This window comes from Gadus morhua, chromosome 3 (genome assembly GCF_902167405.1).
Source record: "Gadus morhua chromosome 3, gadMor3.0, whole genome shotgun sequence".
In the NCBI taxonomy this organism is placed as follows: Eukaryota; Metazoa; Chordata; class Actinopteri; order Gadiformes; family Gadidae; genus Gadus; species Gadus morhua.
The window spans coordinates 24191005-24208971 of NC_044050.1; the positions used below are offsets into that span (position 1 = coordinate 24191005).

General features: G+C 45.7%; 1 protein-coding gene across 1 annotated transcript; it reads right to left on the reverse strand.

Moving 5' to 3' along the window:
* Positions 1-1232: 1232 nt before the first annotated feature.
* On the reverse strand, positions 1233-2747 carry cxcl18b (chemokine (C-X-C motif) ligand 18b). Its single transcript, XM_030352514.1, has 4 exons — positions 2567-2747; positions 2209-2326; positions 1975-2067; positions 1233-1647 (listed from the first exon to the last, which is right to left on the reverse strand). Exons 1-4 carry the CDS (start codon positions 2637-2639, stop codon positions 1557-1559), a joined length of 375 nt encoding a protein of 124 aa, XP_030208374.1. The 5' UTR covers positions 2640-2747; the 3' UTR covers positions 1233-1556.
* Between the last annotated feature and the right edge of the window lie 15220 nt (positions 2748-17967).

The window sequence follows — 17967 nt, forward strand, 5'->3', positions numbered from 1 at the left end:
TACGTGTCTTTAGAGATATGTGTGTGTGGAGTGCGAATATGTGCATATGTGTGCAGGATGATGCATGTCTCTCATGCATGTGTGTATGCGTGCATGTGTGTGCGTGTGTGCGTGACCCCGCCTGCATGTGTGTGTGTGTGTGTGTGTGTGTGTGTGTGTGTGTGTGTGTGTCTGTGTGTGTGTGTGTGTGTGTGTGTGTGTGTGTGTGTGTGTGTGTGTGTGTGTGTGTGCATTGCATGTGTGTTAACGTGTGTGTGTGTGTGTGTGTGTGTGCATATATGTGTGTGTGCATGTGAAGACAGCAGCTTGAAGCTCGGCCTCAGTGGAGACTATATCGAGGATCTATTTTCTCCCACACTCTGTACACCGCACTCCGACCCAGACCAGAACCCATTCTCTGATTTCCCTCGAGTGACTGCAGATACTTCTGATATTCTCAGGCAATGTTTATCTCCCCAGCAGAGAAATGGTCAGAAATCAAGACACGTTTGGCTAAGCTGAACACCCGAGAGAAGGCGCCCGCAGGGCCACCGCTGGAAGCCGTCCATCAATACCCAGCTTACACCTCAGCATTTTCACCGCAATTGACAGAAAGACCCGGTGTGCCGTGCCTTTAGACAGACCGCAAAACGCCCTAGTTTGTATCTACATAATCAACCGGATCAATACCCACACGCAAACCAGACCTGGCACAGAAAAAGAGACACGCAGATCCGATGCATTAGTGGGTTTCCTTGTGCTGACCACTTTCTTTGTTCAAGTGGCTATTTAAAAAAGATGTTGCAACCCATTGGGATTTTTTTTAAGGTTTGACTCCTTCCGAGCACTGAAGTCTCTGAAGAAACCCAGTACGGGAAGTCTGGAACAAGTCAAAAGGGAGCTGTACGTCATTATTTACAACCTAGGGATTTGAGAGGCTCCTATCCTCCCTGCAGCTGTTAAGACACAGCTGTGCACATCTGGCGTTTTGGGGGGCCATATTATTGTTAACACCCCCCCCCCATCGAATGCATTGTCATTGGCAAGCTTACAACAATAACCTTCCACCAGTGAGTACCATTATAAGCGTGTTTGTTTATAGTTGTCTGTGCAGATTGGGATTATACACACTGAGCAAAGCATGGATGACCTTATCAGGGGAGGCAATAATGTTTAGCAGAGTTGTCCGAACAACACCGTCACTGTTTGATTCAAGGACAGGGGATCAAACAAAAATGGATGGAAACATCGAGTCTGTATCAAAATAACATTTATTTGACTGAATACATAAACAACAAAACTCAATAAATATATCCGTTAAATATTAACCATGTAAATATACTTTTAAATATTAAACACACAATTAGAATACACATGTGCAAAAGTGCTCCCAGGCCTCCTCATAATTCCTCTGTTCTTCATGCTGTCCAGCAGTTCTTCATTATTCTGCTCATCCTTTTGGGTTCATAACCCCCCCCCCCCCCCGACCCTTTCGGTGGGAGGACAGTTCATCGACTGTGGTGGGCTTTCAGTGATCATGGTGACTGCTGGGAGTCCACTCCAGTGGCTATTCCCGGTCAAGCGTGTATATCTGTCACCCTCGCTGGGGCCCTTCTCATATTGCTCTTGTTCAGGCAGGTCACCTTCTGGCTGTCGTCTTTCTTGATTCTGCCGAGCAGAGTGGGAGAGAGAGGAAGAGAATTTGGAGAGTTAGCCCAGAGGATGTAGCTAATGGAGAACATGTGTGTGTGTGTTCCTCCAGTAAGTCAGATGTTGAAATCGACTCAGTGAATAATCAGGACAAGGTCCCCTAAGTTAAACATGACGCAGTGTGTACTGAATGATATTGGCTGTATTATTGGTTATAAATAAAACCCTTTTCCTGTGGTTTCCAAAACTGAAGAAAAAAAACTACAACAGTGTGTTCATTTGCCAATAACAAATTCTGAAAGAGATGCCAGAGACTTTGAGTCCTTGTGGAGTGTCATACCGTACCTGTTCCAGCACTTGATGAACGCCTTGGCTAGCAAGCCCTCTGTGTTAAGACAGAGCTCGACTGTGCTGTTGTTTGAGTTCTCGATGGTAACGCTGAGGATGGAAGGGGAAATAGAGGTTCAAAATCCACGCAGAGTAAGATGTGATGTAGTCAGTGTACCCTACACAAGGTAAGGTAAAAGAGACGTGACGGTATTCCAGTTCTATAGAAATAGGCTGTTGAGTCGGACTCACATGACTTGAGTGGTGTCACAGCTGGGTCCTCTTTGGATAATCTGGAAATCTGTGATGATTTCTGAAGTCCTCCTGACGGTATTGTGACAGAGACACCTAGCTGAAGGAATGTACTGGGCTGCGGGGTAAAGACGTAAAGAAACTTATTGTAAAAACAAACACACTTTGTTTATGCAGATTCTATGCATTATGCATTCCCTGCTTGGTATTCCCTGAGCCAACCTCAACATGTTAACTATGCAACACCATGTAGCAACATGGAAAACCCAACGACACTGTAAAATCGTAGCTTGCCTTCTACAGTTTTAGCAGGGCAGCACAAACCAAAGCCATTAGAAGTTGTTGAACTCAAGCTTACCGTCGTTAAGTTTGATGCAAACAGCGACCGCAGCAACCAGCAGAAGGATGAGGTGTTTCAGTGAGAAAGCCATGTTACAAACGCAGGCTAATGTGTGGGTTAAAGACTGAAGGAAATTCCTTGAAAGAGTGGAAGCTCCTCAGGTCTGAAGTGCAAGTCGCTGGGAGGAGAAAAGTGAAAGTCTCTGAGTGCTGCCTCCCCTTTTTATAGAGACTCGAGTCGTGTGTGGGTTTTCCCACATTCTGAGAATTTCCCAGAAGAGCTATTGTGAAATTTCCATTCTCCACCGGAGATATCCTTGTGTGCGCTCTGCTCTGAGAGGGGAGAGAGGAGGGGGGTTATTGGGAAAACGAAAGCAGGACACAGACAAATGAGTTCCTGGTTATTGGATGACTTTGTCTCACTAAATAAATACACTTTCTATATGCGTAAGTTCTTGTAACAGATTTGTTATCAGCTATACCGTTCCACCGGAAACAATAATCAGCATAAAGATAGGCTTGATTAGGCTGAGCCTTGATGTTTTTAGCGCTAATAGAAGAATATTCTTTATGATTATCAAGTACACAAGAAAATACAGCTGCATCACTAGGGTCAGTAGGCAGCCTTTTATACTGCTTGCGCCTCGGTCGAGTGCACAGGCTGGAGTATGAAACCAACATGTATGTCTCTATGGTATTTATAGTGCAGGCTGTGAAAAGCAGGAGTATTAACCCAACATGTATGTCTCTTTGGGCTTTATGGTGCAGCCTTTTTTTTTACTGCATGTCTCTATGGTATTTATGGTGCAGGCTGTGAAAAGCAGGAGTATTAACCCAACATGTATGTCTCTAAGGTCTTTATGGTGTGCGATGGAAACCTGAGCACACAGAGGAAACCCACAGGGACACGGGCAGAATACAGACAGACTCCACGCAAAGAGGTCGCCTCCCGCCAGGGGTCAGAGCCAGGGCCTGCTGGCTGCGAGGCAAGGCACCATTGGAGATATGTAAGCTTTAGCGCAATATCTACCAGGAGGACTCAAACTCACATTTGCCAATCACCAATCACCTGCCTACACCTGCTTTAGAAAGAGAAGTCTAACGCACTTTCTTTGCTGCATAGGTATTTCGTTCGAAGCCCCCCCCTTCCACCGCACCACCACCGGGTCTGCCACAGTCTACCGGTCCAGGGGAAGGCTATGCCCCTGCTAGTCCTGGCAGGATATGCCGAGTCCACACGTCGTCCTGGATCCGTGACGGGGCTTACGCCAAATACTTTGTTAGACTCTTATGTTATCATTCGAAATAAATCTTTATTATTTCTTGGTGAATGAGTCTTTATGGTAGGAATGTTTCTGTGGCTATGACTGGATGGGCCCAGCACCCACAGCGCAATCAATATATTTCACAATAGTTGACTTTGGAATGTGTCCTAATTACACTGTTTTTTATCCTTTTTTTGCAAAGCACTGAATTCATGTTCAACTTAAAATATAATGATGTTTATAAAATGATACTTATAAGAAGAAGAATAAAGCAGTGGCCTTGTAGAGCACTTATCATTAGCTATACATATATCAACAATATATATATATATATATATATATATATATATATATATATATATATATATATATATTGTTGATTGTGCCTTTTCCCTGACACCCTTGGGGTGGCCAAAGGTCAAAGGGTCCAACTGAGAAGGCACCGCTACGTCTCCTCCTTTGTGACATCTGTCGTGGCAATTTCTGTAAGAGATGTTGCGTCTAGGACGGATGAGACTCCACATTCAATTGTCCATGATCAAATCAAATAATGTTGTGTTCTCATCAAGAAGAAGCCTTCTTGTGACCGGTTTACGCCAGGCATAAAGGTTAAAGGAATAGGAGTCTAAGCTTACATGAGGAAGGAGAAACAACCTGATGGATTTTTCCATCACACATGATGTGGGGAGTAGAGCTGTTCTCAGCATTTCTGAGACCTCTGCCACTCTATAAGAAGTCCTTGCTTTTGCCAATGCATTGGACTTCTCCTTGCGGAGCTTAGAGAGACGCAGGGTGAATTACCATCTGAGGCCTCGGATTATGGTGGGGCCTTGGTTTATTGTATGCTTGTTCAATGTTTGTTCAATGTTATTGTAAGTTTATTACTCAAATACATTAGCCTCATGCTTTAAGTTCAGATGACCCATTACTTTTTAACAGTTTATACAGAAACGATTGACGTGTTACAAATTTCCCACCAAAGTGCCTGTTGGGAATTTCACAGCATACTTTGTGGTGGTATATATATACTAGTGCTGTGAAGCGATTAAAATATTTAATCGCGATTAATCGCATTAATGTCATAGTTAACTCACGAAAAAAAATGCTATGCTGTATATCCCAACATTTCTTCGTCCCATTAATTTTTCTCATTTTAATGCTCTATCAACACGGAGAAGTGCATCGGCTTGCCTTGTGCAAATGTTTTTTTTATTGATAACAACATTTACTGATCAAAACAGGACGATACAAAAAAGCCTATAGTGCAATTAAACGATGAACATACAAACATACTGCCTTGAACATAGCAGTCAGGCTACTGCTTTAAAATGTGCGTTAATTACACGGTAAACTAATAACGCCGTTAAAATTGGTTTGCGTTAACGCCGTTATTAACGCGTTTAACTGACAGCACTAATATATACATATATATTATTTATACATGTGAAGTACCGATTGGGCGGGTAGAGGAATATTTTCAAAGAATGAAAAAGCGGTGCTTTCTAATGTGTCATCTTTGCGGTAAAACCATAGAATCCTCCTTTTGACCTCGGTCCATCTTACTGGTAACAACACATAGCACAGCACCTAAAAACAGGAAGTAGAATTTGAGTCATGGTGCACAACGGTTCTGGTATGAGTTCTCTCTGACTAGAGGCTTTCAGTACAGGTCCAGGCCCAGAGACACAAACAGCACTCAACCAGAGGCCCAGCAGCCGCTGAGACCTCACTGTAAAGGACGTGACTAATGACCCAACCCTCTGCTCAAGCCCGTCTGTCATATCTCCGGTTGGTGTGGTAGTGTCTGTGTGTTGTGTGTGTGGGTGTGTTCATGTGCATGTGGGTCGGTGTTTATGTGTGTGTGGGAGTGTGTGTGTGTGTCTGTGTGTGTGTGCGTGAGTGTGGTTATGTGTGTGTATCGTATACCGGGAAGACCTGCAGTGCAGCTGTTTCTCGACCCGCGTCGAGGAACGCGGCTGGGGGAAGAGTCAGTCCCATGGAAGAGTGACTACACTAGTACCCCGTGGCGTAAGAATTGGGGGTTGTGTGTCTGTGTGCCAGTGTGTGTGCGTTCATTGGACTCTCATGCATTGTATTCATGAATCTGAACATGTGTTTTAAAGGAGACATATTAGAGTAAACATAATATTTCAGTTCTAGAAAACATGTTTTTGAAGCTGTTTTTGAAGCAGCGGTGGAAATAGCTTTTAGGAAAAGAGATCTCGACTACCGCTTTTCCCCTCTGTTTCAGTCCCTTCAGAATGCGCTGCTTCTGGTGTCTGTAGCTTTAATGCAAATGAGCTGCTGCCAATTGACCAATGAGCTGTCAGACTGAACCACAGCATGGAGGTGAAGGGATTGTTGCTGTTTGCGGACTCCTGGAGCTCTATATCTATATCATATAATATAATATAATAATAATAATACTATATGTAGGTATTTATATAATATTATATCTAATATCAAAGCCGAAAACGATGTGCGCCTCGGATGATATATGAATCCCAGAGCCGGACAGTAACGGATTACATTTACTTGAGTACAGTACTTAAGTACAATTTTGAGGGATTTGTACTTTACTCGAGTATCATTTTTTGGGAGTACTCATGACTTTACTCAAGTACATTTGAGAGGCAAATATTGTACTCTTTACTCCGTTACATTTCTATCCATAACCGTGAGTACCCGTTACTCCTTCTGAAAAATAAAAGGAGAAAAGAAAAATCACGGAAACCCTCACTTTGTTGTTTCCCTCTCAAACGTGATTCCCTCTCAAACTGATTAGGACAGCCTTCAGCCTATCAGCAATCACCTTCGCTTTCCGCCAAAGCCAACTCCATGGTCAGAATTAGATGAGAGACGATTGTTGATTTGATTGATAAAAAAACGGAGAAACTCACACATACATAGAATTGTTAGCTGAATTTTCTTTTCTGATATTGCATATTTATGTAAGCTGAGCAATTGTTTTTATGTTCTTGAGTATACTGTTATGCTGTATACTATTGTGCTATTGCCATGGTAAAAAGATGAAAATTACTTGATTTTACTTTCAATTCCTTTTACATTCTCCAAGGTGTTAACATTTTTCATAACTCCATGTAGGACGTTTCTATACATCAATGTAAGCACTGTGGCAGTAGTAATGCAATATTTAGAAAACATACTCTTGTACTCTTGATACTCAAGTACTTTTAAAAACAAGTACTTCAGTACTTTTACTTAAGTAGACATCTGACTGTAGTACTTTTACTTGTACTTGAGTAAAATTTAGCAAGGGGTATCTGTACTTTTTGTAGACTGTGTTGACGGTCTCTATGGTTACTGCTGCTGCGTGCTAACGTCCCGGGGACGCACAGCATGCTGGGGCGCGTTGGTCGTTGTTGTTGGTTGGAACTGGGCTAATAAAGCTAGTGGGTGTAACACCGTTCGCTGTCTACACTATCATCATTCATGCACATCTACATGGTGTCAGAAGTGAGCCGAATCTAATTTAAGATGGCACAAGGACTCCGCCGGATCGACCCGCTCGTCTTTAATGAGGATATCGCTCACAACTGGGAGAAGTTCAAGCGGGAATGGCATGTCTATAGCAACGCCGGGCTGGCGACGGCTAGTACGAAAGTGCAAGCCTACACGTTTCTCAACCTCGCCGGTCCGGAGGCATTGGATAAATTCGACACATTTGATTTTGCGGCCGACGAGGATCGCGAGGACCCTGCCGTGCTGGTAAAGAAATTTGAGGAATTATGCCTGCCGGTAAAGAACGTGATTATGGACAGACATGCATTCAACACAACTGACCAGAAACGGCATGAGTCAATCCAGTCATATGTTTCCGCGTTGAAGGTCATGGCCAAGAAATGTGACTTCGGAACACTGCATGATGAACTGATTAGAGATCGTTTGGTCTTTGGTATTCACAATGACTCTGTCCGTGCACAGCTTTTAAAGGAGAAGAAACTGACGCTTAATTCGGCCGTTGAGATCTGCATGCTACACGAACGATCTGAGAAGGGCAACAGAGAACTAAAAAAGGAAGCAGAGGTGTGCACAGTGCAATTCGACCCATGCACAAACTGTGGTGGCCAACACGCACCAGACCGGAACAAATGTCCAGCGCTCAACAAGCGCTGCAACACGTGTGGAAGAATGAACCATTTTTCTAGATGCTGCAGATCAGGCAAACCGTTTGCCCCCAACAGGCCAGGGCAGGCTCCGCCCCCCGCTGCACGCAGAGGCAGATACACACACGTGAGTGAACTTGACACGCAGCCACTGCAAGGGCCAACTGATGTGTTTCACTGTGAGACTGTGGAAATGTATTACTGTGAGAGCATAGACAAGCCAGAGGATGTGCGTGGACAAGATGAGAGGTTTGCTGAGCTGTCTGCATGCAACACTGGCAGACAACTGACTGTGAAAATTGACACTGGGGCCAAATGCAACGTCATATCCAGGGCTCTTCTACAGTACATTGATCCTACTGCTCACGTCAACCTCAACAAAAAAGCAAATCTTGTAGCGTACGGAGGTCATATAATCCAGACTCTTGGTGCGGCAGACATGGTTTTTAGTTGTGGTTTGCTAAGTTTCCAAGTTGTGGACAGAAACGTCAAACCACTGCTGGGTCTCAGAGACAGTGTCCGGCTCGGCTATGTGATTTTTGGACCAGAGGTGCATGCCGTCGTCCAGCAGGAGGCGCCAGGGCTGACGGAGTACAAGGACCTGTTCGACACCAGCGCCATTGGCAAGCTGCCGGTGGTGTATCACATGCGCCTGGATAACACCGTGCACCCAACTGTATGCGCTCCAAGACGGGTGCCACTGGCCATGAAGGACAAGATTGTGGCGGAACTGCATAGAATGACCCGACTCGGAGTCATCACACCGGTTCAGGAACCCACTGAATGGGTTTCAGCCATGGTGGCTGCGAGCAAACGAGATGGGAGCATTAGACTGTGCATCGACCCCGTCAACCTCAACAAAGCCCTCCTCAGACCCCACCACCCGTTGAAAACTGTGGAAGAGGTGATCGCTGACATGCCTGATGCCAAGCTGTTCAGCATTCTGGATGCTAAGTGTGGTTTCTGGCAGGTGCCGCTCAGCAAAGAATCCTCGAAACTCACCACCTTCATGACTCCTGTGGGCCGTTATGCCTTTCTGCGGATGCCCTATGGCATCACCACGGGGAGTGAGGTTTTCCAGCGGTGCATGGAGCAGCTTTTCGAAGGACTGCCGTGTGCAATTGTGATAGATGACATTTTAGTGTGGGGCCGTTCGAGGGAGGAGCATGATCTCCGTCTCCGCCAAGTCATGGACAGGATACGGGCTGTCAATCTCAGACTGAACCCTGAGAAGTGCCGTTTCAGGGTCACTGAGGTTGCTTATGTCGGTCACCTGCTCACCGACCAGGGTGTGAAACCCGACCCTGCCAAGACCGCTGCCGTCCGCCTGTTTCCCCTGCCTGAGGACAAGAACGGTCTCCTAAGGTTCCTAGGCATGACCAACTACTTGGCCAAATTTGTACCAGACTACAGCGAGGCCACGGCGCCCCTACGCGAGCTGTTGCGCCAGGATGTAGACTGGTGCTGGCTGGAGCTCCACACAGCGGCGTTCACAAAGCTCAAGGAACTTATCGCAGGTCCCCCAGTTCTGCGGTACTTTGATGTGCACCAACCTGTTGTGCTGTCAGCTGACGCCTCACAGCACGGACTAGGTGCTGTCTGCCTCCAAAACGGCAGACCGGTGGCTTTCGCTTCCAGGGCCCTCACGGAGACTGAGTCACGCTATGCTCAGATTGAGAAAGAGCTCCTGGCCCTTGTCTATGCTTGCACAAAATTCCATCACTACATATATGGACGGGCTGTGACTGTTGAGACTGACCATCAGCCGCTCGTTACCATACTGAAAAAGCCACTTCACACAGCCTCTGCGCGCCTACAAAGGATGATGCTCCGCTTGCAGCGTTACAACCTCGACGTCATCTACAAGAGGGGCAGGGAGCTCTACGTCGCTGATGCTCTCTCCCGTGCACATCTGCCCTCCACTGACCAAGCTGAGGACATGGAGGAGTACGAGGTTATGGTGGTGGACGTCCTCTCCTCACACAGGGTTGAGGAACTGAAGCGTGAGACGTTGGCTGATCCTCTCTGCCGGCGTCTCGCTGAGGTCGTTTCTGCAGGCTGGCCCGATGCATTTAGGGAGGTGCCACGTGACCTGCGACCGTTCTACGCCATGAGAGAGGAACTCACGAGTGACAGTGGTTTGCTCCTCCGTGGACGGCGGTTCATCATTCCACACTCCCTCCAGCATTACTACATGCAACAGCTGCACCAGGGCCACCCTGGTCTCGAGGCCACGAAGCGCAGGGCCAGGGAGACAATGTTCTGGCCGACTATCTACACTGACATTGAAAGGGAGGTTTCCAGGTGTGCCCCCTGCAATGCTCTCAAGCCACACCAGCCTAAGGAGCCCCTTCAACTGCATGACATCCCTGACCTACCCTGGTCCCTCACCGCAGCAGATGTTTTTGAGTGGGAGGGGAAGGAGCATCTTGTGCTTGTGGACTCCTACTCTGGCTGGTTCGAGATAGACCGGCTCTCGGGCACAACAAGCGCCACATTGGTGGCCAAGTTTAAAGGACACTTTGCTACTCACGGGGTACCACAGCAACTCATGACAGACAATGCTGCTTACTTCACAAGCAGGGAGTTCCGGGAATTTGCTCGCAAGTGGGACTTCTGTCATGTCACCAGCAGTCCACTGTATCCTCAGTCCAATGGGCTTGCTGAGAGGGCTGTGCGCTCGGCAAAGCACCTGCTGGAGAAATGTGCACGCGATAGAACGGACATAGACGCCGCTCTCCTCAGTCTTCGCAACATGCCCAGGGACGGGTTGCCGTCGCCAGCTCAATGCCTGCTCTCTCGGCACACCAGGGCTTTCATTCCCATGACCAAAGCCATGTACTCACCCGAAGTGGAGACACGGGTCCAGATGGCTCTAACACAGGTGAGACAGAGTGGAAAGGCCTACTACGACAAGTCAGCTAGGCCACTGGCTCCACTGCGAGCTGGGCAGACAGTGAGAATGCAGACAAAGAGAGGACACGACAGGCTGGCAACAGTGCTAGGAACAGCACCACAACCGAATAGTTACCAGGTCCAGGCTGGAGATGCAACATATGTAAGGAACAGACGCCACCTACTCCAGACACCTGAGACCTATGTTCCTGACTCCACGGCAGGGGACCCACCTGCTGTTGCTGTAATCGCACATCCACGAAGCCCACAACAGGACAGTGTGGGACCGGAATTGTCGCAGGGACAGCGGCCTGTGATTTTTACTCGCTCAGGGAGAGCGTCGAGACCCAGCTCTCTCTACGAGGACTTTGTCACAGACCAGCTCTGTGATGTGCTGGCACACTGACATTTGACCCCCAGCCTGTTCTGACTGTGTGGACTGTTGGACACTCTTTCTAAAAAAAAAAAAAAAAAAAAAGATATGTTACATGTTCTGTATTAGGTGTTTGGGTTTTCATATGCAAGTCTGCTATTTTCTATTATGTGCCATGTTCTATTGTCTGCTGTTTTCTATTGTCTGCCGTTTCATGTTATGTGCCTCGTTAGCATCTAACTTAAGAAGGGGGATGTAGACTGTGTTGACGGTCTCTATGGTTACTGCTGCTGCGTGCTAACGTCACGGGGACGCACAGCATGCTGGGGCGCGTTGGTCGTTGTTGTTGGTTGGAACTGGGCTAATAAAGCTAGTGGGTGTAACACCGTTCGCTGTCTACACTATCATCATTCATGCACATCTACACTTTTACTCAAGTAAGGAAGCTGTGTACTCTGTCCGCCTCTGATGAATCCTAAAAACTGTGTCTGACGCACCTCCACAACAAGTAAAGACTTGTAGTGGGGGATATCTCGGCCATGGTTGAGAGGAATTGGGCGAAAGGAACTTTGGCCTTGACACTCTGAAGTCCATGAACCGTGACATGAAGGAGAAAGTGATTGTACTCCGGGAGCTGAGCTGCCGGCGCGCCGCCGAGCTCCCCGCGCCGGATCTGCCGGACTGCCGCCGAGACCTACCCCCGCCGGACCTGCCAGCTTCGGCAGCAGTTCAGCTCCCGGAGTACACCCGCCGGAGCAGCCGGAAAGCTTCGGCCACAGTTCAGCTCCCGGAGTACACCACCGGAGCTGCCGGACTGCCGCCGGCGGCCGGATGGCTTTGACGGCGGCCAGACCATCGGGAATAGCTCGGCAGTAGTCCGGCAGCTCAGCTCCGGGAGACTCCCGGCGGGAGTGCAATCCCTTTCTCCTACATGTCCCCTCCCCTGGACTGCCGCCGAATCTTCGGCGGCAGTCCGGCAGAGAAAGGGATTCTACTCTCGGAGCTTAGCTGCAGGGCTGTTGCCGAGTTCCCCCCCGCCGGAGCTGCTCGTCTGCTAGTCCACAAAATCATAACTATGCTCTGATTGGAGGGGAGTAGGGAAGTGGGAGGTAATATTCAACTGTGCCCCCTTCCTACGTAGGAGGGGGCGCCGAAACTGACACGCTCATTTGGTAACTCTAGGCGGGGTACTTTCAGAAACGCCATCGTTTATGGCCTCAAAATATCATCCGGTGTCACGCACATCTTTTGGCTGTGATATTATAGAGCTCCGGGAGTCCGCAAACGGCAACATTTACTTTCTCCTACATTTTGCGGTTCAATCTGAATTTCCGGGGGTGAATGCTTGTAGGCTGTCTCGACAAAGAATCAAGCAATATTCGCGAGATATATGTGGCTTGTTCACGGTCATACCCGCTGTCCCTTCCCCTTCCTATCTGATGAACTGCTCAATTTCCCATTTCAGATTCCTCAGAACAACCACGATGTCCCCAAATATCTTGGCCTGAATTCAGTGGCAAATAGTTGGCCACTAAAAATGCATTGTATGCAGATTATTTTTCAGTTGTGCGGCTCCATAATGTTTGGCCAACGTTCAGACAACTGAGACAACAGGAAAATAGAGCTGATCAAGGCTCGACCCATGGAACAGGTGTTGCAGTGCAACGCAAACACAATAACAGCAAATATATGTCAGCTGCAATTTAAGTAGTAGACATCGTACCAAACATTATTATTTTGTTGATAGAAAGCATAATAATGTTTCTGTCCGTACTGGGGAGTTTCCAGATGGTAGCCTATCGCATCTCGTGGTGTCCTGTTTCATCTTGTTTCCTCACTGGCGAGACCCAGTCTTAGCTTCTAATGAAAAACGCTTTTATGTTTAAAGAGTCTCAGAGTTCCATGTGTGTAGATGTGATGAGATGTCTTTGGGTACATGAGAACAATATAAAGTATCGGATCATAGAAATTAAATCTATTTTTATATTACTCTTACATTGCACTTTATTGCGAGTGCAGCTCACATGTTTTTTTATTCGTACAGAACAGTTGCAATCTCCCCGTGTCTTTTTTTTGGGGGTTCCTAATTGCAATTCAATACAATTCTCAGTGACAACACTGCCGATATATACGGCGGACAAGAGCTTGAGGTAAATCGCAAGGCAATGCTGTGACGCTCACTGCATCTGTGTAAATGAGGCATCGATGAAGCAATAATAATGGACCATTATTTCAACGTAATAAGACTCCGATATGGATAGGATAAGAAAGTTGAGATGAGTCACGAAGTGACTGGAAGTGGTTGTTTTTCAGTTGTTTGTTGTGATGGAAAAACCCTTTACTTTACTTTTAATAATTTAAGCTTTGTATTCCATTCATTGTCTAGCCACCCCACCTGTTCCTAGTGCTAACTAACGTTAACCTTTGTGCCTGGGGTACACCGGTCAAAAGGGAGCAGGGATCCCTTTATGGATCCCTCTGCTTGATGAGAACACAGGAAACTCTAAACATTTCCCTGATTTGATCCGTGTAAATTGCATGGCAGAGAGGGGGTGAAACTGTTTAAATAGCTCTGTGAAACTATATTCTGGGCTCACTCTGGTAGAGAGGAGAATGGGGTATGCATACGTTAAAATTGTCTGCAACTATTGTGTACTTTTTTGCATTTAAAAGTGTCATCTATCCTCTACGCAATATCATCTGTCCTCTATGCAATAGTATCGTGGCAATAAATTGCCACGACATACTTTGATTGAAAGTCACTAATATATATTTCTTTAAGTGTGTTCAAGTTTAACTGCAAACATGATTTTATAATCATTAGGCCTACACAACATTATTGTACTTGTACATACGTCACAGGACATTTTCCTGGGAAAACACAATACTGTCAGAACACTTCCGAACATGAAGTGAGTTGTACATGAATGCCTATTGTTTCACAGTTATACAGCGTCCCTTTTACAGCATTGTTTTACAGCATTATATTACTGCGTCCATTTACGGCGTCCATCCATTCCCCACTCCCTTTTTTGGTCGAGATCCAAGAAAAAATTAAATAGTTCTCTCTTCAACATAAACTTTGTTGATTTAGCTCATCACAAATCAGCAGTGAGAATTCCAAGGCCAGAGATCTCAAACGTGATTCCGGCGAGCTGCCAACTCGTAAACCAACCACGAGCGGTCCTCCACGACAAGATAATCTGCCCGGCGGTGGCGGCGGCGACGGCTTTCAACCTGGCATTTCCATCAGTGGCGTCCCGCCTAATCCAGCTCTGTGGCCGTGCGGCTGTGCAAACAAACAGGCCAGCGGATCCTTATTAAGACCCGGCCACGTCTCACAGGTAGCTCCGGCGCCGCCCGCCGCCAGCGAAACCTCGCCCGGGACGACGGGCGCGCCGGGGTCGTAGGTCACGGGGCGGGTCGTCGCCAGGGGCGACACGGCGTGGCATCTTCGGATGGCACCGGTGGATGAGCGCGCCTTCCACCTCCTGCGGCGCCCCAGGGGGCCGTGGCGAGGGTAGGAGGCGGGCTGGGACAGCGCTCTGATGGAGTCCAAGTAGTCCTCAGTTGTGTGCGGGCGGTAGTCTTCCGCTCCGCTGTCCTCGGAGTCTCTGGGGGCATCGGGCATCTCGTCGATGGTCGGCAGTCGGTCCACTCGGGCTAGGAGGCGTGTGGCCCTCATTCTACCCTTGGGAGGACAGCAGCTGCAAGAGAGAGTGACACGGTCACACGAGGAGATAGGTTGTAGGGCGTGTCAAAGGAAGGACGCAGATAATTGAAGGTGGATTGAACCCTGACTTTGTTTAAATCAAGGTTAAAAATGTTTGGCTTCATCTCGCTTTCTGCTGAACTATAATAGCTGCTACAATTTTAACTTGTTAGTTTTATTCAAATATCTTTCATACATTTCTTTTAATCCGGTTGTCATGTGTATTTTATTGATTGTTTTTAAATCCCGTTTCTCAAATGGCTTTCATGCATCCTGCTTTATTTTATTGTATCACATGTTGTTATGTTTCAAGCACATCGAGGCTGCCTTGTGCACGGAATTTGCAATTTGCAAACCCTACAAATAACGTTGCCTCGACTTGACTATCAAAGATAACAAAGGCTGAGTCAATGTTCAACCAGCAAACAGCCAATAGGCCAACATGGTTTTGGTTTTCATTTAATTTATTCTAAAAGAAAACACCTCACGTTAAAACAGTCTGCACACAACCCTTCTGCCCCAAAGTCTATAAAAAATAATAAGATAGATAATAAAAAATAAAAAATAATATAATGCATTGTTCATTCCTGGTTCATCACATAGTCTCACCAGTAATAACATCCGCATGCATGGCTGTTCTTCACGACCAGCTGTTTCCGTCCTTTCTCTATCGTTCACACGCCAACGCTACTTGTGGTCGGTTCCTCTCCGCCGCACAGCGAAAGGGGCGGTCAAGTGGAAGCGGGAAGGGGCGACGTACGCGTGGATTAGCCGGGCAAATCAGTTACTTTAAAGTGCATTATCAAAGGTCTAACTCAAAGAGCTAATTATAGCAACCCCGCCCAGTCGGGAAAGGCTTTGCCGTCTGTAGGCCTACGTCCAGTAAAAGGGAGCGGATTTGGGTCGCGGTGCACTGTGCAGTTGAACCATTGAGTTCAACAGGTGAAAGAGCTGCGGTCCTTATATGTTCATCCTGACAATGATGAGGCCGTGATGTTGTTAAATATATATTAGATTGTGATTATTAAGTAGAATAGTATAGTAGAATAGAGTATATTATAATAAGTAATCTAATTAGGCTATATGTTTCTCACATGTTACTTTCCCTGGTGAGGATGTGAATGCAGAACAGCATTTATTTTAGTGAACAATATGCAGTAGGCTTTGGCATCAAATATTTAGATGGGTTGTTTATTGTGTACACAGAAATGTGCAACATATTCTCACTCCGAGTTCGTCAAGACTAAGCTTTTTGGGGGCTGCTGACGCAAAGGGTGTCCTTCTCCTTGTGCGTCATATTTATTTATTTTCGTCGATTTTTGACGAACGTGAGGTAGGCTGTTTTTTTATGAGCTAAATGGATGTCATTAATTCAATATAGTCTATCTTTCATACTAATTGAAGAGCCTGAATTTCCTGGAGAACTCTTCTACGTATAGCTTCCTAGCCTAACCCAAAAACCATGATCTGTGGGACCTTTTTTTAATAAAGAGTCCTGCGCTGCTGAGTGTACGCGTAAAATCATTTAAAAGTCCTTAAAGGTTGTATCACGTCCTTTCACCACTACGTCCCACTCATGGTATAAAAGGTAATTATGTAACATTAATTTGTCTCTGATCCAATCAAATGTGGATGGTTAAATATAAACCAAAGCTGATAAGATATTGGAATTATAACAGACAGGCCAAAACAAAAACAAAGGTATGTTTCAATACTGGCTTTAGAATTGTTGTCGGGAAAGCCAGTATTTCAGTTTAGCATGTTTTCCTTAATCTTTGATGATGCATCATGGCCATTCAATCATTCCTACAGTACTTTAGTTTCACTTTTGTTATTACAAACCTTTAATTAACAACACATTTATTCAAGAATGCATGCAGAGACAATTTGTCTCGGCAAAACTATTGCCATACAATGGGCTACACAAATACATTTTGGCACAATTAAAAATATATTCAAGTTAGGATACCATGTTGAATTATAAATCTATCTTTGGCAAATTAAGAAAAGCAACATGGCTGTCATTATCAACAGTATAAAATCAAATTGTAAACACTGCCGTTCATGCATGGAAACATAATCTCTTGCTAATGAGAATAAATTGCTATGCTATGCTCACTCATAGCCACAAGTAACAGAATTTCAACCAAGCATCTTGTTAGCATGGAGGGTGTTTGAAGACAAGTTTTAATAAGCTCCCAGATTATGGCCGGGGTCTTAAATAGATGCCACCATATATAGATAGGATAACGTCAAAGTTGGCCAAATTAGGCTTGAGAATGGTGTAGAGAGAGAGAGAGAGAGAGAGAGAGAGAGAGAGAGAGAGAGAGAGAGAGAGAGAGAGAGAGAGAGAGAGAGAGAGAGAGAGAGAGAGAGAGAGAGAGAGAGAGAGAGAGAGAGACAGAGACAGAGACAGAGAGCCAGAGAGCTAAAGAGAGAGAGAGACAGAAAGATAAAGAGAGTAACAGATTTAACGATAGAAAGGGAGAGATAGAGAGATGGGGGACGTATAGATTGTTGACAAACAGATAGACTTACAGACATACAGAAAGATAGATAGATGCTTAGAAAGATAGATAGTGATATATATATATATATATATATATATATAGAGAGAGAGAGAGAGAGAGAGAGAGAGAGAGAGAGAGAGAGAGAGAGAGAGAGAGAGAGAGAGAGAGAGAGAGAGATAGACGGATAGATAAAAAGATAGATAGATAGATCAGTACTGCCATCTCATGGTAGGAGATATGAGATGTAATGTGATAGTGATAAAATATTAGCTCGTTAAATGTCTGTTAAAAATAAAGATTGGTTTTAAATTCCATTGACTGTATTAAGTTATATACTCTTACAGAATTTGGATTGGTTCTCTTGAAGAATTATTGAATCCTCAGCAAAAAATCCTCAAAATTCTGTTTGGTTGGTGACTCAACCTTTTGTCAGACACTAGGTGGCCGGACGTACTATGATCATGTTAAAAAATATGTGTTTCACATCCTGTAATTGAAGTGATGTGTCATTATAATGGCATTATTATGCCATTATTTG